This window comes from Mytilus edulis, chromosome 1 (genome assembly GCF_963676685.1).
Source record: "Mytilus edulis chromosome 1, xbMytEdul2.2, whole genome shotgun sequence".
NCBI lineage: Eukaryota > Metazoa > Mollusca > Bivalvia > Mytilida > Mytilidae > Mytilus > Mytilus edulis.
In genome coordinates this window covers 118,722,018-118,747,630 of record NC_092344.1, presented here as the reverse complement: position 1 = coordinate 118,747,630, position 25,613 = coordinate 118,722,018, and the positions used below count along the sequence as shown (strand labels likewise).

Sequence of the window (25,613 nt, the reverse complement as noted above, 5' to 3'; positions counted from 1 at the left end):
CATTTGATTGGCCAAATGTACCGCATTTATTAATTGGTTTAGGTTTCCATTCGGATTTTAACAAAACTTATAAACACTAGAGAAGTTTCGAGTAGCACTTCCGCACATTTCCAAACACGAGGTTTAGAAAATGTAAAACACATCAACAACATTTTCAACCAACCAAAATAATGGTTTGTAACAAACTTTTGACCTGTTCCTATCATTCATCCCAATAATTATTTACATTGTGTTTCAAAAATGACAAGTAAAATCATAAAAAAAAATTTAAAAACCGTAAAACTAAAAGGGTGAACACTTTAATTTATTGATGTTGGATTGTTGTTTTGACCTCATAAAAATGCATACCAATTTATAATAAACCAGCACATCAACTCGGAAACCTGTGATTACTGCAAACAAAAAGAAAATGTACAACACTACCTTTTTGAATGTGATCTGTATTCAGATGCCAGAGACAAATTATTTCATCTGATCAAATCTAAGGACCAGACATGGGGTAAATTGTAATTGTAATCGTTAATCAGCTGTAATTGATTACAATTTTTCAAGTAATCATTGTAATCATTAATCAGCCAAAAAATTTGATTACATGTAATTTAATTGAATCAATTACTTTTCAAAATACCCTGTAATCCTGATTACTTTTTGATTACATTTTGATTACAATGAACAAAATCAAAAACTGTTTATGGTCAATAAATTAACCTTTTTGTTTATATTCATATTTAATTGTACACTTCAGTAAAAAAAATGTTACAGTATTGAACAGTCATCATTAGCCTAAGTAAAAGATTCACAATTTAAAGATGTATATATACTTGATAATAAAATAAATTATTATTATTACATATTTGATAATAACTATTAATTTTAAGTAATACTTTTCTTTAACCCCTGAATTATAATTTTTTGTTAATATTGTGATCTTTGTCCACTTTGAATTGACAGGTAGGTGACCAATTAAGGTTTGTTTCTATTGCAATTACCAATTGTGTATAGCTGTAGTGTAATCATGATAATATATATGATAAATGATAAATCAGACTAATTGATAGAGGACAAAAATGTAGTTCAAATTAAAAAAAAAATTGTATGTATTTGGACTGGACATGTAAAATGCTATGATTTTTGGTACTTATATTTTGTTGACAATTTGATAAAACAATATTAGTAACATTTTACATAGTTTTTATGGCCCACCTACGATAGTAGAGGGGCATTATGTTTTCTGGTCTGTGCGTCCGTTCGTCCGTCTGTCTGTCTGTTCGTCCCTCTGTCCCGCTTCAGGTTAAAGTTTTTGGTCAAGGTAGTTTTTGATGAAGTTGAAGTCCAATCAACTTGAAACTTAGTACACATGTTCCTTATGATATGATCTTTCTAATTTTAAAGCCAAATTAAACTTTTGACCCCAATTTCATTGTCCATTGAACATAGAAAATGACAGTGCATGTTTCAGGTTAAAGTTTTTGGTCAAGGTAGTTTTTGATGAAGTTGAAGTCCAATCAACTTGAAACTTAGTACACATGTTCTCTATGATATTATCTTTCTAATATTAATGCCTAATTATATTTTTTATCCAATTTCATGGTCCATTGAACATGGAAAAAAATAGTGGGAGCGGGGCATCCATGTACTTTGGACACATTCTTGTTAATTGGTAATTTTATGTCATCCATATTTTAAATTCCTGAAACTGAACCTTGAAATACACATGATACATGGAGAGGTTTGATGACAAACACCAAACTCTTTATAAACCTTTATTTAATTGAAGTAAAAATAATTCAGAGATCAATGATGATTAAGTGTAATGGGTCATAACCAATGACATGTAAATATGCTGTAAATTTTTGTAGTTTATTAAACATATAAAGTTTGATGTTATTATTTTATAACATATAAAATTCTTTTGCAAAAATACTCATTTTGTTATATTAAACATTTATTCATTCATTCACATCAGTTAAAATGTTTTTTTCAAAAGTTCATTGTAATCAGATGTAATCATGATTACTTTGCCAATGTAATTGTAAATTTAATCAGATACTTTCAGAAATGATGTAATCGTTAATTTAATTTAATCATACAAATGCCAAAGTAATTGTAATTCTCGACACTCCTAGGAGTCGAGATTAAGAATTGAATGATGGACAGTTAGTGCGTGAATTTTTCTTTCTACCTGATTGGAAGATATTACGAGACGTGAATAATCAAAGTTTATTGATTGGTTAGGACAATCCAAACCAAGTAAATGTCCTTCAATCCTGTAGAGTATTGGATTTGTCCTCTCTATTTTAGCAATTAGATTTTATACAGGTAACCTTTATCTATAAATAGTCGAATCTTCTGGAGTAAACAAATATGTTAAACGATACTACTTCATAGCGTGTGACCTCACGTGTGTGGTAAAATTTGTTGATTGATGCACATGACTATATTCTAGTAAATGAATTAATCTACAAAGCGAGAGCACTTTCCATTTTCATCAGCTAAGAGTCGAATAGCCTTTTTGAAAGGCTAACGCTTGTTTAATCAATTACATTGAAAGTAATCAGACCCATCTCTGAACAGGACAAATTCCAACAGATTTAGACAATTTATTAACAATCACTTTGCCAAATGCAAAAAATATCACTCAACTATTAGGGGAGTACATATAAGAAAAAAACGTTTTAGTGGATAATTTGATACAAATTTCTTTTAATTTTTATTATTTTTTAATTTTTCATGTCATTTCAATTACCTAATTAACAATTTTTTTTATTTTTTTCACTTCATACATTGATTCTTTAATATTTTTAAAGCGCCACCTACAATATAAAAGTACAAAGGAGTAACTACATTAGTGATTAATAATTTTACAAGAGAGGATAATTTACAAGAGAGATTACTCTGTCATCACGTCAAAAAGATTGAAGATTGAAGACCTCATTGTCTGACGTTAAATCAGTACATTGTAGTTGTTAAGAATTCCTCTTGAATGCAGACAGGTTAAACAAAGACATGTATTAAAATTGGGTCAAAAGGTTTGGGACCTCCACACTTCAGAATCTATCTCGAAGATGGAGATGGTCGATAGTAGTCAGAAAGTAATCTGACGTCCTAGGGCTGTTTTGCCAGACAAGATGGGGCTCTTTGACGTCCCACATCAAAAAGTGGATATTTGCCCAACCAAAATAGATGCGCTGCTTCGTCGCTTCTGGTGCCGTCTAACAGCCTTGGAATTATATAAATTGGGCATCAATCTGTTCAAATTCACAATGTCTGAATCAAGTTGTCACTATGAAAACTGTCTAAATATGAGAAAATAAATGGTGGCAGGTAGGTGAAACTTACATAAATGAAAAGATGAATGAAAAATGAACAGATTGATGCCCGATTTATTTAAATCCAAGGCTGTTAGTCGGCACCAGAAGCGACGAAGCAGCGCATCTATTTTGGGTGGGCAAATATCCACTTTTTTATATCGGACAGGCTCTGACGTCCCACGACCCCAGCTTGTCTGGCAAAACAGCTGTAGGACGTCGATAGGAGAGGTGCTCAGTAATAATAACAGTATGCCTGCAACAGTTATCATAACACTAGCATAGTCCAAATAATTATCGTGAAAGGCTATTATATTTGTTTCTTTGACAACCTTACATCGACATCATAATGCTGAAGCCATCATTTTCGGTCTGACTTTTAAAACATATTTTGTTCTCAACTTTAAGACCCAATTTAGCCATAAAAGTTTCATTGAAGGCTAAAAAAATATGCATATATATACAAAAATTCTTACCTTTTAAGTGTTTGTGCAAAATACTTCCAATAAATCCCTAAAGTAATAATAAAATAAGTTACAATTCCATCTTCTGCTTTTTTTCAAACGTTATAAGGAGATTATAAATAATTTTTTGCACCAAACTCGGCCAATATTTGACAGACCCAAATTTCCAGAACCTTTGTTTTATATTATCCTGAAATTCAGGTCCGTCAAATTTTACCAGGTTTGGTTCAAAAATATATTATATACACCTTAGGATTAGGAGAAATCAGCTAAACAATTTAATAAAGCAGTTAATTCCCTCTCAAAGTCCAACTGCAAATATGAGTTTGGCTTTATGACATCGATGTAAGTCGTCAAAGAAAAAACATAATAGCCTTTTAAGACGTCATAATAATTTAGACTAAACACTAGCCTTTTCTCGATCTTGATATCTATATCACTAATGGAAAGCTGAATACTAAAATTTATGATAAAAGGGGTAATTTTTCATTTCCTATCGTTAATTATCCGTTTTTAGATGGTGACGTTCCCTTGTCACCATCTTACGGTGTTTATATATCTCAACTTGTACGATTCGCTCATGTATGTAACAATGTTTTAGATTTTAACGAGAGAAATTTATGTATTACTGAAAAATTATTACACCAGGGTTTTCGATATCACAAACTAGTCAAAACATTTACTAAATTTTATCATCGGTATAAAGACATCATTCGTAAATATAGCTCAACATGCAGACTTCTAATACGTTCAGGTATTTCACATCCAATTTTTTATGGTAATATTCTTTATAAAGCACAAAAGTGTCAGTATTCACCTCAGAAACTTACAAAACCTTTGAATAGACTTATTAAGAAGGGATATAATTACGATACTGTTGTCAAGTCATTAAAGATTGCATATTTTGGCGTTAATATTGAGTCACTGATAAGGTCTTTGCATCGGAACTAAACACATTATTTTTTAAAAACAGTTGTTGGCATGACACGGGTTATGTTCTTCTCATATATGTTATGATGGTATGATACTAAACCCCTAACGGGAAGGATTGTGCCTGATGTTCATATGATGAAATCATAATCTTTCAGTCAGTTTAATTGAAGTCTGGAGCTGGCATGTCAGTTAACTGCTAGTAGTCTGTTGTTATTTATGTATTATTGTCATTTTGTTTATTTTCTTTGGTTACATCTTCTGACATCAGACTCGGATTTCTCTTGAACTGAATTTTAATGTGCGTATTGTTATGCGTTTACTTTACTACATTGGTTAGAGGTATGGGGGGAGGGTTGAGATCTCACAAACATGTTTAACCCCGCCGCATTTTTGAGCCTGTCCCAAGTCAGGAGCCTCTGGCCTTTGTTAGTCTTGTATTATTTTAATTTTAGTTTCTTGTGTACAATTTGGAAATTAGTATGGCGTTCATTATCACTGGACTAGTATATATTTGTTTAGGGGCCAGCTGAAGGACGCCTCCGGGTGCGGGAATTTCTTGCTACATTGGAGACCTGTTGGTGACCCTTTGCTGTTGTTTTTTATTTGGTCGGGTTGTTGTCTCTTTGACACATTCCCCATTTCCATTCTCAATTTTATCAAACATGCTCAATACACTCAACTGGCCAAAATTAACACCACAGATTATGTGCATGCCGTGTGATATACAAGAGCACACATCATCTTGTTTCTATTCCAGCTAGCACAATTCTCATCCCATCAGACTCTAGAACAAGAAAACATCATTTTCACACCTTCAGACATGTTTATACATCTAACGACTCGCAGAGATTTTCATTTGATTTTTCCCATACACAATAATGCAATGGAATCTATTACCAATTACAGTTGTTTATACACAGACAGTCAACTCTTTCAGAGAGCAGCTTACATACATGCTTGCTATTCTCTCCACTCATTTAAATAGCTTCATCTTCTGTAAATAGATTAACTATGTCTGTTCTCTGCATCTTTTTTCTCCTATATTTAACAAGATAGCAAAAAAGAAAACAATGTACTAGCAAAAAAACTTACATCTGTTCATTTCAGCCTAATAAAAAGAAGAAATTCATAGATAAGAAAAATGCTGTTACCTTTCACCTTGTCCACAGAAGTCAGAGAGATCCATTGCAAGCAAGTGAAGATGCCTCTTTGGGAGTCCTGTTATCGACCAATGATAAAGTAAGTTTTTATTACTTTTTATTAATTTTTTTACCAAAACAAGCAACCAGCAAATTGCTCATACATGTACATCTTCCCAGTACTACAAAATAGCATGACTTTATACATGTACTTGTTAAGCAGCTGGACAATTGTGAGTTGTAACATATTAGTACTTTTCAGATATGTAAGACATCTACTTCCTTTTTTGAAAATGATGCATCCGCGTCATGTTTCCGATACCATTGACCAGAACCGGAAGTTGATTATATTTCCACCTACCGCACTCGGTTCCATATTTACTATTTTACATACTAACTGGAATCTGCTTGTAATACGCTACACTCGAACAAAGTGTTGTAGTTGGATGGGAACCAGTTTACATACTTTATTTTATTAATAAACAAAAGATCTTGACCTGTCCATAGAAAGACTTGTATAGTCCGCAGTTTTATTCTCCAAAATTGGACCTTCCAGAGGGGGTGCGGACTATAGAGTACAATAAGCAAGAAATAAGAGAACAAGTTCAATTTTCGCGGCAAGGTGGTTTGTTTACATTCCGCCATCTTTGTTATTGATATTGTAGATGGCACTCTCATCATTTTTCAAACTAATAGTTTTAACTCATCCATATTGATAAGTTATTTCTATTCAATATCAAATTAATACTGATAAATATAAAAAATAAACCTTTCATTACAAATTTCTCGTTTCTTTTCAATGCATAAGCTGGTTCTCGGCTGACTACTACACTTTGTTCATAGTTTGAGCAGATTCCAGTTTATTCAATGCATCGGTTGAAATAAACTGGTAGGCCTATCTGCTTGATTGAAACGATATAAACATAGTCAAAAAGACCACTGTAAACCAGCTTAGAACTACAAAACGTAATTGGTTATTGTTCATTCCGTTTTGGTGTTTCATACTGACTAATATTGTTTGTATAAGCTTAAGACCCTTCAAACATTAATGTGATAGGTATATTAAAGACTGTTTTACTTTCAAAGTCGTATTATAGTGATATCTGTCGTGTACGGATTTCGACTCTCACCGGTTAATTTCTTCTTTTACACATGTTTTTTATACTTCCTGTTTAAACATACACAAGTTTCTAAATTGTTTTTTAAGTGAATTAAATTTATTTTAACAATCATGAAGTGTTCTAGAATCATTTACAAGCAGTTTCAGCTTCTGTTTGATGATGGAAAACAGGGTTCCCCAAGAAAATACCGCAAATGATAGCACAGGATTTGAAATTACCGGAGTTTCATTAGACAGGTCAGGAATAATCCACCAATTGACATAATATGAGGCAGGCATTACCTGTGAATGGGGATGAAGTCTGTATGATTATTTTTTTTTGTTACTTACATATTTGTTAAAAAAAGAAACGGAAATACTGTAATGTTTCCAATTTTGGTTCTGTTGTGAGGGATTTTACTTGTGACATTATTTAAGTTATGAAGTCATGTTCAATGTAAACAAAGAAACGCAATGCATCAGGTAACGTTACAGCTTTTACATTAATGCTAGCAAGACAAATCTTTGTTTGGCTTGCTTGCTTTGCTTGTATCAATGTTTGCTCAAGCATGGCAATTAAGATAGGCGGGTTTCAGCTTGTTTACATCATACTTAAATTTTATTGGCCGTTATGTTTGAGGTTAAGGACACTAAATTTTAAAACATCACAGGATGACAAATGACAGACACAGAAATAACCGAACTTATAGATTGACATGTTCTCCGTCCGTGGTAATTTAAAAAAAAAATCGAGGTTATGCATTTTCTTCATCCAACTTGATAGATAACCATGTCGTCGACTTGATATCTAAGAAGAAAATTGTTATTTTATTTGTTTCTATTAACTTTTAAAAATTTTGTTACTATAGTAAACACTGATTACAGAAAGCATTTATCGCCTTCTCTATAAACAAAGAATAATCAGTTTGAAGGTTTACAAGCAAACATTAATCCAAAGTGCTCAATATTCAATAACAATAGACATAATAAATAAAATGGATGAATTAAGTCGTTCTTCTCCCCTACTTAATTTATCCCTTTTATTAAAAAATCGAGTGCACCTTCTTATGTTGGGGTGTGTTTGAGATGAATATTTTGTCTTGAAAACGTACAAAGCAATATTTGATACATCATCTCGCTTCAGATTCTATCATTTTTATATAGCAAAGCTACAGGTTGACTTTATAACATAAACAAATCACAGTACTAAAAGATGAAATATATGGGCCAAATAAAATACCTATGTTATGAATCACAAAATCAGAGTAGGTGTGTTCGGATAGCTATGTTGTTTTACTAAAAGTACTTGACGCCAGTCTTTTAAGTTGGATGATGAAAATGCATATCTTCGAGAGAAAAAAACAATTTTTTGGCTTCCATTTCTACAATTGCGCTTTATATTTTTCATCCTGTAATGTGACAAAATTTAGTGTCCTTAACCTCAAACATAACGGCCAATAAAATTTAAGTATGATGTATACAGCTGAAGCCCCGCCTATCTTAATTGTCATGCTTGAGCAAACATTGATACAAGCAAAGCAAGCAAGCCAAACAAAGATTTGTCTTGCTAGCATTAATGTAAAAGCTGTAATTCATATCAAAGACAAAGAATTGTTAAAAATGAAATATTTGTATTGTGTTCAATGAGTTCCTATATTTTACTAGACTACTCACGACAACGAGACTGGAAGAAGGAAGTAGATTTCTGCGTTCTGCGCAAATGCGGGAATTAAAAAAAGCGACACAAACAAATTTGAACGATTTTGAGTTCATTGGTACAATGAAAATTTCCCGATTTTAAAAAAATAATTTTTTATTGATTTTTCTACTGTAATAAGAAACTTCGTCCCCATATAATGGTAAAGACCAATTGATGTATAATTCTTTGTTTTTCAAATCAAATTATTCAACCAAAATGGAGCATTGTTTTCGCAAAACCATATTCTGCAGTCATCGACTTATGTGATTTTGAGTCCAACTCCACAGGTGAATGGAGCTCTCTGTTAATACCTGACTTTCATTATTAAGAGTCAATTATGGTTAATAGTACCGGTGTTTCATTAAAAGAATTGTTCTACACATGCATTCTCAAGAGATGCAGCAGGCTTTGACAAAACTGAAACTTTAGGACTCAACAATGGTCATAAAACAGGTTGTAAGTTGCAAAATGATGCTCCTATCTCATACTAGCATTTTATTACAAAAAAACTTGCATTATACGTCAATTGGTCTATTACCAATATACCTCAATTGGTGGATTATATGTCAATTGAGGTATAATCCACCAATTGGTGGTTATTCCTGACCTGTTAGACCTTTTCTAACAGTAACAAAAAGTTTTTTTACCTAAAATTTCGTGGGGAGAAGACGGTTCGGACAATGTACCAGTGCAAACTATACAAGCCTTTCTACTATTTTTTTTGTACTAAAAAACAGCCAGTAGTCAATGGATACTGTAGATCATTCAGGTAGTCTTGACCTATTCATTTGTACTAAAAAAAACAGCTAGTTGTCATCTTCACTTCACACACACACATGTATGAATATCAATTATATGCTTACGAGACATGTTGCAATGTTAAACTAAATAATATTACGGTATGTGAAAATCAAGACTTGCATAAAAAATATCCCAATATTAGAGACAGTGGCGTCATTTTTCCTCTTAGCTTTCAGCTCTTTGATTTCAATAAGTTGTGAAAGGTACTTGTGTCTCTCTCGACTTTGATGTAGTCAAAGGAATATATTAGTTTTTTTTAAATTTTCTATAAAATCAAATTCTCTATACTTTTTTTTTTTTTTTTACAAAATCCAGGTTAAGAAAGAGAAACAGAAAGAAGACCAGGTGAAGTATGGTATATTTTTTGAAGATGAGTATAATTACTTACAACATTTGAAGGATACCAACGAAGGATATGAACTTGAACCTGTCGTTGATAAATTCAGACTCTCATCAAAAGTTACAGAGGTAGGTTCAGACAGAAGTGATTGTAATTATAATGTGTTGATAAATATAAAAAAAAGAAGATGTGGTATGATTGCCAATGAGACAACTCTCCACAAAAGACCAAAATGACACAGAAATTAACAACTACAGGTCACAGTATGGCCTTCAACAATGAGCAAAGCCCATATTGCGTTGTCAGCTAGTATATATGTTGTTTAAATCAAGGCGAACACTATTTATAACTATAATGTGTTTATAAGTTTGAATGTTGCTTAAATCAAGGCAAATAATATTTATAACTATAATGTGTGTATAAGTTTGCATGTTGTCAAAGTCATGGAAAATAAGATTAGCAGTCACTGAGTCACCAATGCAAGACACCAGACACATTGGTTTTTTTTTTTCGATGACAACTGAATATTTTAAATAAAAACTTCAAACTTCTGTTTCTAAAAATTAATTTATTTAGTGTTCATTGCAGATGATTTGATCTTTTCATCTTAGAAAGGCAAGGTAAAATAAATAATTTACTAATTGTGAAAAGTTTTGGTTTCAGCAGAAAGCAAGAATACAGCTGCCATCTTCTGTATTCCCAACAGAAGTAGAAACTGAAGTAGGATTATTAAACAAGGCAGTAACTATAACAGGTGAGTTTAATATGAAAGGAAATTCAGAAATAAACTGCAGTTAACCCTAATTTAGTTAGACTATTTTAACAAAAAGAAGTGAATTTTTATTTTAAATGAAATGATTTATATCATGACAGGTTGATGATTTTTATTGTCGAGCCTGCAACTTTTGTTGCAGAAAACTTGACATAGGGATAGTGATCCGGCGGCGGCAGTGTTAGCTAACTTCTTAAAAACGTTATATTTTAGAAGGTGGAAGTCCTGGATGCTTCATACTTTGTATATAGATGCGTCATGTTACGAAGTTTCTGTCAGTCACATGTCCAATGTCCTTGACCTCATTTTCATGGTTCAGTGACTACTTGAAAAAAAAGTTAAAATTTTTTGTAATGTTAAATTCTCTCTTATTATAAGTAATAGGATAACTATATTTGGTATGTGCGTACGTTGCAAGGTCCTCATGCCCGTCAGACAGTTTTCACTTGACCTCGACCTCATTTCATGGATCAGTGAACAAGGTTAAGTTTTGGTGGTCAAGTCCGTATCTCAGATACTATAAGCTATAGGTCTTGTATATTCGCTGTATGGAAGGACTGTAAGGTGTACATGTCCAACCGGCAGGTGTCATCTGACCTTGACCTCATTTTCATGGTTCAGTGGTTATTGTTAAGTTTTTGTGTTTTGGTCTGTTTTTCTTATACTATATGCAATAGGTCTTCTATGTTTGGTGTATGGAAGGATTGTAAGGTGTACATGTCTAGCTGGCAGGTGTCATTTGACCTTGACCTCATTTTCATGGTTCAGTGGTTATTGTTAAGTTTTTGTGTTTTGGTCTGTTTTTCTTATACTATATGCAATAGGTCTTCTATATTTGGTGTATGGAAGGATTGTAAGGTGTACATGTCTAGCTGGCAGGTGTCATCTGACCTCATTTTCATGGTTCAGTGGTCAAAGTTAAATTTTTGAGTTTTGGTCTTTTTTCTAATACTATATGCAATATGTTAACTATATTTGGTGTATGGAAATATTTTATGATCTATATATTAGTTGTGCAGGTTTTATTTGACCTTGACCACATTTTCACGGTTCATTGCTCAGTGTTAAGTTTTAATGTCTTGGTCTGTTTTTCTTAAACTATAAGCAGTAGGTCAACTATATTTGTTGTATGAAAGAATTGTTAGCTGTACATGTCTTTCTGAAATGGTTCATCTGACCTTGACCTTAATTTCATGGTTTATTAGTCAATGTTTGGCTTTCTTGGTTAATGTGAAGTTTATGTGACAGTTGTAATAAAGTTTTATATTTAGGACTATCAACATACTATCAATGATTAGTAAAGAAGGCGAGACATTTCAGTGTGTGCACTCTTGTTATAATCAATGTGTGGTTTGAATTGTGTAACAAAAGTTCTTCATTGGTCAACATGAAATTATCACATTTGCTGGGCATTTTTCATAAAAGTTTATTAAAACCTGTACATGTACTTTAATATTGGTATATTTCTTGTATTAAAGGTCCACAGCCTAATTGGGATCCAGATATTGTTGAGGCATTGGATGATGATTTTGATATGAAGGATCCAGACAATATTTTAGATGATGACTTTATGTTGAAAGCTAATGCTCCTGATGATGGTACACAGTTTAATGAGTAAGAATAATTTTCTTAGATCTTATTTTAACATTAACCTGCACTTTGCCTGCTAGTATGCAACTGCTAGCACTAATAAAATGAAGAGACTTAATAAGATTTTCCTACATCTTTGAAGATGATATATGAAGTATTGTTTTCCCAGTGTTCTCCAGTATTGTCAATGTCAAACAATTGACAATAGATAGTATTTAATGCCACTGAAGTGTCATGATTCAATAATTTAGTTTTCAAAGGAGTTGGTAGTCACTATATAAAATTTGTACACATATAGTTATATATGATAATTTTTTCCTCCGGACAGTTGAATGCTAATACATAAACTAATATAAGTAATAAGTAAATGAGTTATTCCTACTATATATATGTGAACATGCAATGTCAAATTATGAATTTTAATTTATATTTTACAGCCAGGACTCTGGAGAAGATGAAGAATTTGGATCTGATTTTGGTTCAGATGATTTCTCAGATAACGAAGATGGACACATGTTTATGGATGAAGAAACAAAGACACAGTTTACTAATTATTCGATATCCTCCTCTGTCATGAGAAGAAATGAAGGCCTTACCCTTCTGGATGATCGATTTGAAAAGGTCAGTATAGTAATCCTCTGTCATGAGAAGAAATGAAGGCCTTACCCTTCTGAATGATCGATTTGAAAAGGTCAGTATAGTAATCCTCTGTCATGAGAAGAAATGAAGGCCTTACCCTTCTGGATGATCGATTTGAAAAGGTCAGTATAGTAATCCTCTGTCATGAGAAGAAATGAAGGCCTTACCCTTCTGGATGATCAATTTGAAAAGGTCAGTATAGTAATCCTCTGTCATGAGAAGAAATGAAGGCCTTACCCTTCTGGATGATCGATTTGAAAAGGTCAGTATAGTAATCCTCTGTCATGAGAAGAAATGAAGGCCTTACCCTTCTGGATGATCGATTTGAAAAGGTCAGTATAGTAATCCTCTGTTATGAGAAGAAATGAAGGCCTTACCCTTCTGGATGATCGATTTTAAAAGGTCTGTATGCTATTCTGTCTTTAAGGTTTTGGTGGGATAATACATGTATGCAACTTAGAAATGTCTATTGCATGACACTTTTCAGTTTTAATTGATGATAAGTAATTCTAAACAAACATAGATCATTAATCATGTATTCCAATTACTCCCTATACAATATGAGTATCTCTCAGCAAAAAAAGGAAATTTGTGATATTAATTTCTGGTTCTCAAGACTATTTACCAGGAAAAGCATTAAAGAATTATTTTACCTCTCTCAAATTTTTTTTTAAAACAAAAAAACAAGAATTTTAAGTCAGCTGGTCAGGGGTGTACTTTTCAGATGTGGAAAGATTCTTTAAGTGTTATTCAGTCAACATTTACGTTGTTAAAAAACACAAATAATTTCTATCTCTCTAATGTCCATTATTGTGAGTGTTTGTGTTTGTTATGTTTCTTGGTTGTTGAAACATGCACTTGTAGAGAAAAGTATATACCTGAAAATCATGTACTTCATGTTAATTATTTTAGTTACTAGAAGTAATATTGTGATCTCTTTGAAAATAGATATAAGGGAATACAATAGAGTTATCTTTATACTTTTTTTTAAACTTTATTTAATTTAAATATGCCAATATAACATATTATTATGATTCAAACAACCATAGTTTGTGTTGATCAAAGAACCTTTTACAGATTATATCGGGGAAATTAAATCTCAGATAGTTACTATGAACTTTAATTAATTATTTATCATTTTAGTTATATGAGCAGTATGAAGATACAGAGATCGGCGCTTTAGATCATGAAGACATTGATGGTTGTAAAGACAGTAAAGTTTTAGATTCCATCCTAGAAGAGTTTGAAAAAGAGCAGGAGGAAAAGTAATTCATCCCATAATACTTATGACTTTTAAATCCCTACAAAAAATAATCTCTAAAAATGTCACATATTCTTTCTTTGGACATCCTTTTTTGTATGTCAGAATTTATTTCTGACTTGCTGTTATGGAGTTCAGAGAGTTATAATTACACAGTTTAAGTCCGTGTAGTGAGAATATAGGTGGTCATGTAATTTAAGAATGTTCAGTCCACCAGTGGTAATGTGACTTAATGTTCACAATACACATTATTAATTTTTTTCTGAACAAATTGTAACCCTCTGCCTTTTGATAAGTGATCAAAAAAAGCTTTATATATTAAAAATGTTAGTGAATTACATTGGTAGATGGAATTTACAAACTAAAAAGTCTCACTAAAAACCTCATTGAAACACTAATGTTTTGAATGGAAGTTGCAACCATTCTACACAGTACACAGGTACACCAAAAATACATTTGACCACATTTTTTAACAGTGATATTGTTAACTATGACGTTTAGTATATCTATTATATTTTTTTATTACAGAAAATTCACGGAGATTAAGAATTGTAATAGTGATGTTGATGTAGAATCAGGAGATGACTGTGATATCGTAGAAATGATCATCCAAGCACCTAAAGAAAAATGGGATTGTGAATCAATTTTAAGTAGGTTTTAGAAAGGAATTGGTATATCTATGTTTCAGAATTATTTAGTACTTGCTCACTCTTGTATTTGTCCTATAAAAAAAACAAAGAATTAAAAGAAATGGGGTTTAACTTTAATATTGATGTGTTATTAAAAAAAACTTTGGTGTCTTGACTCTTTCTTGAGTGCCCAGAATAGAATGGTCTTACATTTACATTCTTTTCCCCCTTTTTTGATAAATGAAACAGAAACTGTGAAAGAACTGCAAAGGTTACTTTAGCATCCAATAGTATCATTGTAGATTAATTAAGTCTGATTGGCGTACGATTGAAATATACGCATGATACAGATTTAAATGTTTGGAGGGTTATTTAAAATATTTATACAAATGTATTTTGTACCAAAGATATTCATTTCATATAAAGAGATGACAAAAAAACAAATCTCTTTAAAATTTTGTGCAAACTGAGCAAATAAATAGGTTAATAATATGTGTATCCTTACCTTAATACTATCTTTTCATATAGAGAATGCATAAAATAGATTGTAAGGGTCTCTTCTTATTGAATGGCCTGATATTAAACTGGTATCAATGTATTGTTATGCTTTATAACAAATGTTTTACACTTTCAGGTACATATTCTAATTTATATAATCATCCAAAGATAATTACAGAACCACACACAGTAAGTATTATCAAGGTTAGAAAACTGCACACAAAATATTTGTTGTTCTTTCACTTTTCATTCACTGACATTGTTTAGAACAATGGTTCAAGGTGGTGTAAATCTTATCAAAACTTTAATTTTTTTAATTTTTCTTGCAATCTTTCACACACCTTTACAGGGGGGAAAATAGTTTGTAAGTTTTTTCTCTCCCTTAGTTACTGCAAACATGATATGCTTTGAAGAAAATTTTACAAAAGAAAGTATCTGATTTTATTACAGAAAAAGAAGATACAATTAACATCAAAATTACAGATTCCCAAAGATTCGTTTGAAAAGCCAGGAATGACAAGAAAACAGCTTGAAAAAGAAATTCATGAGAATTTGAAAGCTGATTGTGCAAGTACATATAGACCTAAAGATGAATCACTTGAAGAAAAACGATCCAGAAAACAAGCAGTCAAACAAGAAAGAAAGGTATTGTCTATTGACAATAATTGTAGGCTTACCTAATATCTAAGGCAACACAGTTGTATGCTAATCTAATATCTAAGGCAACACAGTTGTATGCTTATCTAATATTTGAGGCAACACATTTGTATGCTAATAAAATTTAAAAGTGTTAACTACAAAACAGTGTATAATTGATGAATTTTGTTCTCTGATTTTCATTGAAGAAGTTTGAACATCTAAGGAACCTCTGATTTACACTCAATTACACTAAACAGTTGTTTTTTAATATCAATTAACTATTTGTAGTGGAAGACTTGACATAAAAAATGATTGGTCTTTTGACTTGCCTTGAAATGATCTTTTGAAATTAACTTTTAAAAGGGTGATTTTAAAATTTGTGTCCTTTTCTTTACAATAGTCATTAATAATATAATTGATAAGGACCAGATAACATGTACAGAGATATGATAAAATTGATATGTGCATCCCCCATAGGCATAATTGGTTCAAAATGTTTACCACCTTAATTGCTTTAATAGGACTTTTAAATGTAAGAACAATTCATGTCATTTTGACAGCCTTTTGTTACAATATTATTAACCATACTGTTACAGATATTTGATCACAAATAATGTAAAGATGATCCCTATATACACCATGTTTAAGGTCAAGGTATAAGAATGAAATAATGTTACCTTAATATTATGGCTTTACATCCCTTGAAATGGACATATTTTCAACCAAAACTTCAGAATTATAAAAAGTACTTGAGGAATGCATTTGATTTTAGAGCCTATTTGACCCTAAATAAAATCTGTTCACAATTGTATAAATGATGAATCCTGTGTTCTCAGATTAGTTTAATGAAGATTTCTGAACATTCTAAGGAACCTCTGATATACAGAAAGAATTTTGACAAGATTTGCAGAGTTTTCTTTTTTAGATTGAATATCGTTAAATAATAGCATGCACTTCTGTTTGGGGATTTCTATTTGTTTATTTTATTTACCTCCCCTTAATAGTTCTTTGTTGGTATGAAGTTAGCAAATGCAATTCCATACCAAATATTTCACTGAAAAGTTATCTTATTTCTCAGTGTGTACTTGATTCATATATCAGTTAAACTTAAATAAGCATTCTAGGGAAAAGGGTCTGTGTATTACAACAGATTACATATATATTGGCTAGTGCTGAAAACCCTCTGAAGTCTTTTTGCCCTTTCTCCTTACAATAATAAAAATATTACAAGGTACAATTCCTCTGCTGTTTAGTCTTAATAATAGCACTCCTGATACCAGTAAATAAGACTGCTATGAAATGTAGGAATATGTAAACAAACAGTGGTTCAGACTTCTCTGAATACATTTACAGAAACACATGTGACTCAGACATATGAAAATTTATTCTAGACTATAGTTTATATATGATGAATTATATGTTCTCTGATTAGTACAGTGAAGATTTATGAACATTCTAAGGAACCTCTGATATACATTATAGCAGACCATAACACACATATGCTTGTTCATTAGTTGAAACTTGGCCAGTTTTAAGGCATTTAATGAAAAATTTATGAAATAAGAAATCATATTTGTGCTAAATATATGTTCTGAAATTGACAACATCCTATTACAATATTAAATACATTTAAAACCTAATTTTGTTGCCAAAGGAGTAGGTTCAGTAAGACCCCTTTTTGGCCCCAAAATATAGCAGTTTTAGAAAATTGTGAAAATGTAATCTTTAAGCTACATTTTGGAAAGTAAAATGCTTCTGCTACATAAATATGAGCTGTTTTTGACAATACAATGCACAAATATCGCGTTCTAGCATCATGAAGTCGTGCTAAATTACTGAAATCATCAAAATTTTAGCATTTTGGTTAATTTTTAGACGGTTTCCGTTTAAAATGCAAGTGGCCGCATTCGTGTTCATTCATAATATTGAAATGTAAGATGTATTTGATGATAATGCAAAACATATATAAAGGTTGAGGATGAACACGGATGCGGCCACTTTCATTTTTGACAAAAAACATCTGAAAAGTAACGTTTTTTTTGCATATTTGATAGATTTTTCATATTTAAGCTTGAATCAGAGCGTTTTTAATGACTAAATCACTTAAAATCTTTCACATAAACTAACTGAATCTATTGAAATAGACATTTAAGTGTTTAAAAAGTGTCAAAAACTTTCATTAGATGAACCTGAAATTTGAGGCCAAAATCAGCCCTTATCGGACCTACTCCTTTGTTTTAAATGATACAACATTTATTAGGGTTGTAATAACACATTGTTATACTTTCACAAAAAATGAGAAGAAATCATTCCTTTTAATATGACTCGAGGTCAACATTTTCAAGCTCAAGGTTACAGACATTAAAATTAGACCCAAGTTACATTTCTTTAATTTTTTGGCTGAATAACCCATGATATGGGAACATTTGAACCAAAACTTCAGAACTTATTTTATTGCATTAGGAATACATTTGATTTTAGAGCCTATTATTCGAAGGTGATTACAATTGTATAAATGATGAATCCTGTGTTCTCAGATTAGTATAATGAAGATTTCTGAACATTCTAAGGAACCTCTGATATACAGAAAGCATTTAGACAAGATTTGTAGATTTTTCTTTATAATACAATGTTCCAAAGTACTTTGTAATCTTGTGCACTAAATTTTTGGTTGTTTTTACCACATCTATTTTCACTTTTGCAATGTTGTTTTATGAGACAAACATAAATGTATTTTACATGTTTTTGTTGTGTGGGGTAAAAAAAGTTTTACTAATGCATTGCGATGTTCTTAAATATTGGTTCAAAGATAATGAATTGAGAAAATTATTTGTGATTGTAATCGAACCTTGATATATGATCAAAAATAGGGAAAGTAATACCCCCCCAAAAAATATGCTTACCATGTTAAAGGGACAATAGCTGCCAAATTCATGTTCACCAATTTGACTCAAATTCTCATATTTTATTTCTAACAATGTAAAATTTTCCAAACTGTCAAAAATATCAAATAAACAATTTACAGGACATGGTCTCAATAAGATGTTGCTTCGTTTCGTGTGAAATTTAGCTAAGAAGCCATCTAATTGACTATCGAGTTGACCTTCTATGACTATATAAGCAATGTAAACATAAACACAGATATAAATAGATTAAGCAACTCGTGCAATTGGATTTTTATAGGTCTGTTAAATTTTGTATAATAGATTAAAAATGTATGTTTATTGTCGTTTTTACCTTTATAAGAATGATTTTGTGTGGATTGAATCAGTTGATCAAATAATTTACCTTTGTTTCACTTTCAATGTTGACATTCTGTGCCTTTAAATACACGTACATGGACAATGCATGCGTTATTCTATCACTTTCTAAGGGGTTAAATCGGAGTTCAAATGAATATAGATTTAATGAGGTCGAAATTATTCACTTGCAAGTGAATATTTCATTATCAATGTTTAATAGCTTAATTTGACAAAATTGAACCATTTTAGCTGATAAAAGCAAATTATTATTTCACTTTTTCACTTTCATTAATGACTGAACAAAAAAATCATACTTTTGATTTTTTATATATCTCGTAGCTAGTGCCCCTTTAAAGGTGAAGGTCACAGACACTAAAAATAAATCTGAATTATGTTTCTTTTATTTTTATGGCCATAACAATTACAATTTTTTAAAAGTGCACGAGGAATACATTTGACTTTTAAGCCTATTTGACCCTAAATTAAATCTTTCCACAATTGTATAAATGATGAATCCTGTGTTCTCAGATTAGGTAAAATGAAGATTTCTGAACATTCTAAGAAACCTCTGATATACAGAAAGCATTTAGACAAGAGTTGCAGAGTTTTCTATCTAATTCAATGTTCTTAAGTTCTTTGTAATTTTATGCATTTAATTTTTGGTGTTTTTAACTCCATATATTTTACTTTGCAATGTTGCATTATTAGACAAACATATGTTATTTTGTAATGTTGCATTTTTAGACAAACATATGTTGTAATGTTGCATTTTTAGACAAACATATGTTGTTAGGGTGGGGTGGGGGGGGGGGGGGAGTTTTGCTTATGCATTTATCTGCTCTTTAATTTTGTTTTAAAGATGATAAGTTGAGACCATTTATGTGGGATTGTAATCAAACTTTGATATATGATCACAAATAAGGAAAGTAATACCCCTATAGAAATAAGCTTAACATGTTAAAAGTGGAGGTCACAGACACTAAAAATAAATCCAAATTATGTATCTTCAAATTGTATGGCTGTATAACCAATAGAATTTTTAAAAAGTACATTCAGACAAGGCTTCCAAAACGGTCATATATTCCGGTCATTTGTATAATGTCCGGTAAAAGACCGGCTGGGCAAAGCATGAAACGGTCATCTACTTTTTAGTTTCAAAGGCTTTTTCGGTCATTTTAACATATAAATTCACGATCTTTTTGACCCAACATTTTGCCTTTAACAGCCATAAATTTCCGGTCATAAAAGTGACAGGATGATTAATTACTATCAAAACAACCCCTACTTCAATTCTTTCTAATTTTAATCAAGGCTAATTAGTTGTTGGACAGCTGAAAACTACCTGTTCAGGTGACAGGTAAACTATTTTCAGTACCGGACATCGTTTTAATTAATCGGTCCATTCTAATTTATTTTCATACATTTCTGCAGCTTGTACATGTATCTAATTGATTTAAAATATATAATAAATACATTTATAAACATGATTTGATAAATCATTTAAAAAGGTTTTAAATGAAAAATCGTCAGAACTACGTGGTATGAACAAGAACACGTGTGCGCATGTGCACAGGTGGGAAATTCAATTATGCATCCTACATTTCTTCAAAAATGCTAAAACTATCATTAATACCTGTATCTAACGTTCATTTCAAGTATTTTGTTGAAGAAATAACGTGGAAAGAGCTTCTTCGCTCAGTAGTTCTATGTTAACGTTCACGGATTTTACGTATCCGTTTATGGTCCATGTTTTACCATTGTCAAGTCAACATCCGGTTTTGAAAAATGTGACTTTTAAAAACGAAAATAAAGTTCTAGACAACTTCATTTTGCACAAATAATTAGTCTAATACAGATATGAGCACGCTAATGTGCACACTGTAAATGATGCAATGCCAATTTTAACAGTTTATGTCAGAACATCAAATTCATATCAAAGTAAAGTTTAATATCGATTTTAATTTAATGTCAATCATTGGGATGGCCATCTGATTACCATAATTGCCTTTTGTGACTTTGTCTTAGGGATTAAAATTCGGATTGGATATAAAATGTCCGGCTGGCTCAGAAAATTTTTGGAAGCCCTGCATTCAGAATACATTTGGTCTTATTTCCTATTTGACCCTAAATTAGATCTTTCAAAAAATTGTATAAATGATGAATCCTGTGTTCTCAGATTAGTATAATGAAGATTTCTGAACATTCTAAGGAACCTCTGATATACAGAAAGCATTTTGACAATATTTGCAGTTTTCCTGATTGAATATCATGAAACACTTCGTACGTAATTGTATGATGTGAACAAGTGTAATTTCACAGCAATCATTTCACCAAGTTCTTATATTGTGTATTGATTTCTCAGTGCAGATTTAATTTATACAAGTTTAACTTACTTTCACATGAAGATTCTACTGTAAAAGGTTGTAGCTTTACAACAAAAATATGGTTAGGTGTTGAAAACCCTCTGAAGTCTTTAGTACCTCTCCTTCAAATTCTAAAATAGCAAGGTACAATCCCTTTGCTGGTTAATGATCAGTTTATCAGCTACGATTCAAAAACTTGACAGTTAAGATATCTCTTTACTGTTTATATCTAAATGTGAATGGGTAAATAGTTTAAACATATTTATTTATAGTGGATTGGGAAACAAGTTTTGCAACTTATATTAATCCCTTTCCACTTTGCGGGTGCGAGTCCTGCCTTGTAGCGGCATTAGCCTACTCTTTTTCGAAATCTACAAGGGTGTCTTTAACGTGCAAGAGATATGACTCTCTCTTAACACAGGTCAGCCATTTATCGTCCCCTTCTGACGGACTATCATAGTTTCCTCAAGACCATACTCGCAGATGGTGGCAAATTAATTTATATACAAAAACACATGTCACCTCAAACAATGTTCATTCTATTGTGTATATATGATGAATCTTATGTTCTCTGATTAGTTCAGTGAAGATTTATGAACATTCTAAGGAACCTCTGATATACACTATAGCAGACCAAAACATGCACATGCCTATGTATTAGATAAACACTCGGTCAATTTTAAGTCTGACAGTAAATAAACAGATTTATGGAATTATTTATTAATTGTATACTATGTGCTGAAAACATTTATATTTCTTGGGTTCATGATTTTAATAAATAAACATTTTGTGTAAGATTAAATATATGCATTGAATTATAAGTTAAGCCTTCACTTCATTATTGCTTTCTGCAAACTAATCTTGAACAAGATGTTTTGCTAATTTTTAGTGATACTAAGATAAGTGAAATTACCCCTTGCAAAAATTCACATGTTTACACAGTAAATATTCTGAAATTTTACAAGTTTTGACATGTTCTTTTTGCTTTAAAATTTTTCATGTTGTTATAATAAGCTCCAATACAAAATCATTGAGAACTTCACTGCAATAAACTTGGACATATGATCTAAGGTATCAATACTATGCACATTTTATAAGAATCTAAGCATGTATTGTATAAATGATGAATCCTGTGTTCTCAGATTAGTTTAATGAAGATTTCTGAACATTCTAAGGAACCTCTGATAAACAGTACTTAGATTAACATTCTAAGGAACCTCTGATAAACAGTACTTAGATTAACATTCTAAGGAACCTCTGATAAACAGTACTTAGATTAACATTCTAAGGAACCTCTGATAAACAGTACTTAGATTAACATTCTAAGAAACCTCTGATAAACAGTACTTAGATTAACATTCTAAGGAACCTCTGATAAACAGTACTTAGATTAACATTCTAAGGAACCTCTGATAAACAGTACTTAGATTAACATTCTAAGGAACCTCTGATAAACAGTACTTAGATTAACATTCTAAGGAACCTCTGATAAACAGTACTTAGATTAACATTCTAAGGAACCTCTGATAAACAGTACTTAGATTAACATTCTAAGAAACCTCTGATAAACAGTACTTAGATTAACATTCTAAGGAACCTCTGATAAACAGTACTTAGATTAACATTCTAAGGAACCTCTGATAAACAGTACTTAGATTAACATTCTAAGGAACCTCTGATAAACAGTACTTAGATTAACATTCTAAGGAACCTCTGATAAACAGTACTTAGATTAACATTCTAAGGAACCTCTGATAAACAGTACTTAGATTAACATTCTAAGGAACCTCTGATAAACAGTACTTAGATTAACATTCTAAGAAACCTCTGATAAACAGTACTTAGATTAACATTCTAAGGAACCTCTGATAAACAGTACTTAGATTAACATTCTAAGAAACCTCTGATAAACAGTACTTAGATTAACATTCTAAGGAACCTCTGATAAACAGTACTTAGATTAACATTCTAAGGAACCTCTGATAAACAGTACTTAGATTAACATTCTAAGGAACCTCTGATAAACAGTACTTAGATTAACATTCTAAGGAACCTCTGATAAACAGTACTTAGATTAACATTCTAAGAAACCTCTGATAAACAGTACTTAGATTAACATTCTAAGGAACCTCTGATAAACAGTACTTAGATTAACATTCTAAGGAACCTCTGATAAACAGTACTTAGATTAACATTCTTTGCACTGATGTGCCTATGGTTATTACAAGATTATTAAGGTTTTCTTATCTTTTAGTGTATTGGTACAAGTACAATGTCCTGTTATACTTTTTTTTTAAACACTCATCTGCACCTGGTGAAAAAAATCTACAACTTTTCTGATGGGCTAAAACTTTCATCAAATACTAGTTAACTGTCTGTAGAGTGTAAATAAATATGTGTCTTTGACTCTTTCTAGTCATAATATTTGTTGGTAGTAGAGGGAAAAATACACTAACTGATCAAGAGTTTTGAAAGACATTAACAATTATAAATATATAGAAGTGAAAAAGGTACTCTTATAAATCAATATATAAGGATACAAGGAGGTCTTTTAAATTGAAAATCTTGCTATTTTTAATGCAAAAATTATTCAACAAATGATTATATTTCAGGAAAGAAGACAGGAAAAGAAGCAGAATAAAGAAATGTTTAAATCAGAGATGAAAAGACAAGAGAAAGAAGTGTTAAATCTTCAGAACAATCTACAAGGCATGAAATTGTGATTCTGAACAACATTGATACTGATATTGACCTGCTATCAATTTGTAAAGTCATGAAAAACAAAACTACATAGAAGAAAAGCTTGTCATATGCTTGTGCTTTCCGTTTGATTACAGAGAAAGACAGAAAGTGTTCTAAACAGTATTCATTACATACGAAAAATGCTGAATAAATAGCCCAGATGATAATGGCATGCTCATTGTATAAAAGGGGCCAGTTTTTTACCATTGTTTATACATGTGCCTTTAAGCAGGCCTCAACTTTGCATACTGTGTATTCTCTTTTGTGTATTAAGGAAAACTTAAATGTTTATGGATGTTTATGTTTATTTTTGTTTTTTTCCTAAATTCTGCATACAAGCCTATAAAAAATAGTTTTTTGTTGAACATTTAATTTTGTAGTTCACCTGAAATCCATTAAAATTGGTATCCAGCGAATAATTATGAATCCACAGTACTAATGCTTATGCTTTAACTACCATATTGTTTTACATTTGGTGTTTAATAGTTTAAAGTAAAAGAAAATTTTTGGTGCAGAAATTATAAACATCATACATCAAGATTTTAAAATTTTAATGTTTACATCTTTCCTTTAAAAATGAGATATTTATTTTTATAAATTTGCTCTAAAGGCATACGAAATAATTTTTCTAATTGGCAGTATGAATTTAGAAACGTCAGTATTGTTTTGGAGACAATGCTGAATAAGACGAAACTCTTTTATCTCCTTGGATGGAAAAGTATACCAGTAATAAACATTTGCTTTTACACTTTTTGTGTTATTTTTAAAATAAGGTATTAAAAATTAATCATTGACCTTTGTTATGTGAGATATTTTGTTACATTGTATTAATCTTGTTGCTGATATATTTATTTATGAAATAAAATAAAACATGGTTATGTATGTGTTATTTAAATAAAAAACTGGCCTCAAAAAATGTTATTTCCCAAATAAAAAAAAAATACAGTCAGTCATAGCATCTATAATGAGAAGATATAAGTTCTCAAGAGCAAAGCAAATTATACTCAACAAATATGATTTCCAGATGAGATATAGAGAAATACCAAGGAGATAGACAACAAGAGTGAACTTGCATTAAACAGATAAATCTCATCCTTGTCACCCTTTTTTTGTCTAACAATCTGAACCTGTAATGGCAATTATCCATTACAGTCAATGGGTTAAAGATTACAAAGACACAAAAAAGACATACGGTCAACATATATTCATGTATTAGTTCTGCTCTTTGTTGGAGCAGAACGGTGTCCTGTACTTTCTAGATCCATCTTTGTCCTTATGTCTTATGTCGTGTGTAGATAGTTGATTCATTGGGCAATACAACTTCCTTTTATTGTCTCACTCAGACTCGAGGAGGCCTATTTGTCGACAGTATTACTTATTTGTATAAAGCATTATTTTTTGGGAGGTAAAATTCCTGGATGTATACAGATGAGGTTCTCTAGACCTGGACTTTAT

The 25,613-nt window shown here is 31.2% G+C and overlaps 1 protein-coding gene across 4 annotated transcripts; it reads left to right on the top strand.

Annotated features, from left to right (window-relative positions):
• The first annotated feature begins 44 nt into the window (after positions 1-44).
• LOC139503118 (protein LTV1 homolog) lies at positions 45-25,040 on the top strand. Of its 4 annotated transcripts, none has more exons than XM_071292852.1 (11): positions 45-173; positions 5,813-5,944; positions 9,759-9,911; positions 10,450-10,537; positions 12,034-12,169; positions 12,583-12,766; positions 13,928-14,049; positions 14,574-14,695; positions 15,309-15,361; positions 15,623-15,817; positions 24,029-25,040. In XM_071292852.1, the coding sequence occupies exons 1-11, from the start codon at positions 171-173 to the stop codon at positions 24,137-24,139; spliced, it is 1,299 nt and encodes a 432-aa protein (XP_071148953.1). In that variant the 5' UTR covers positions 45-170; the 3' UTR covers positions 24,140-25,040. The 4 variants fall into 4 exon arrangements, with proteins under 4 accessions (XP_071148953.1, XP_071148966.1, XP_071148947.1 ...); XM_071292865.1 differs by having other exon boundaries at positions 15,623-15,839; positions 23,916-25,040; XM_071292846.1 differs by having other exon boundaries at positions 10,447-10,537.
• The last annotated feature ends 573 nt before the right edge of the window (positions 25,041-25,613 follow it).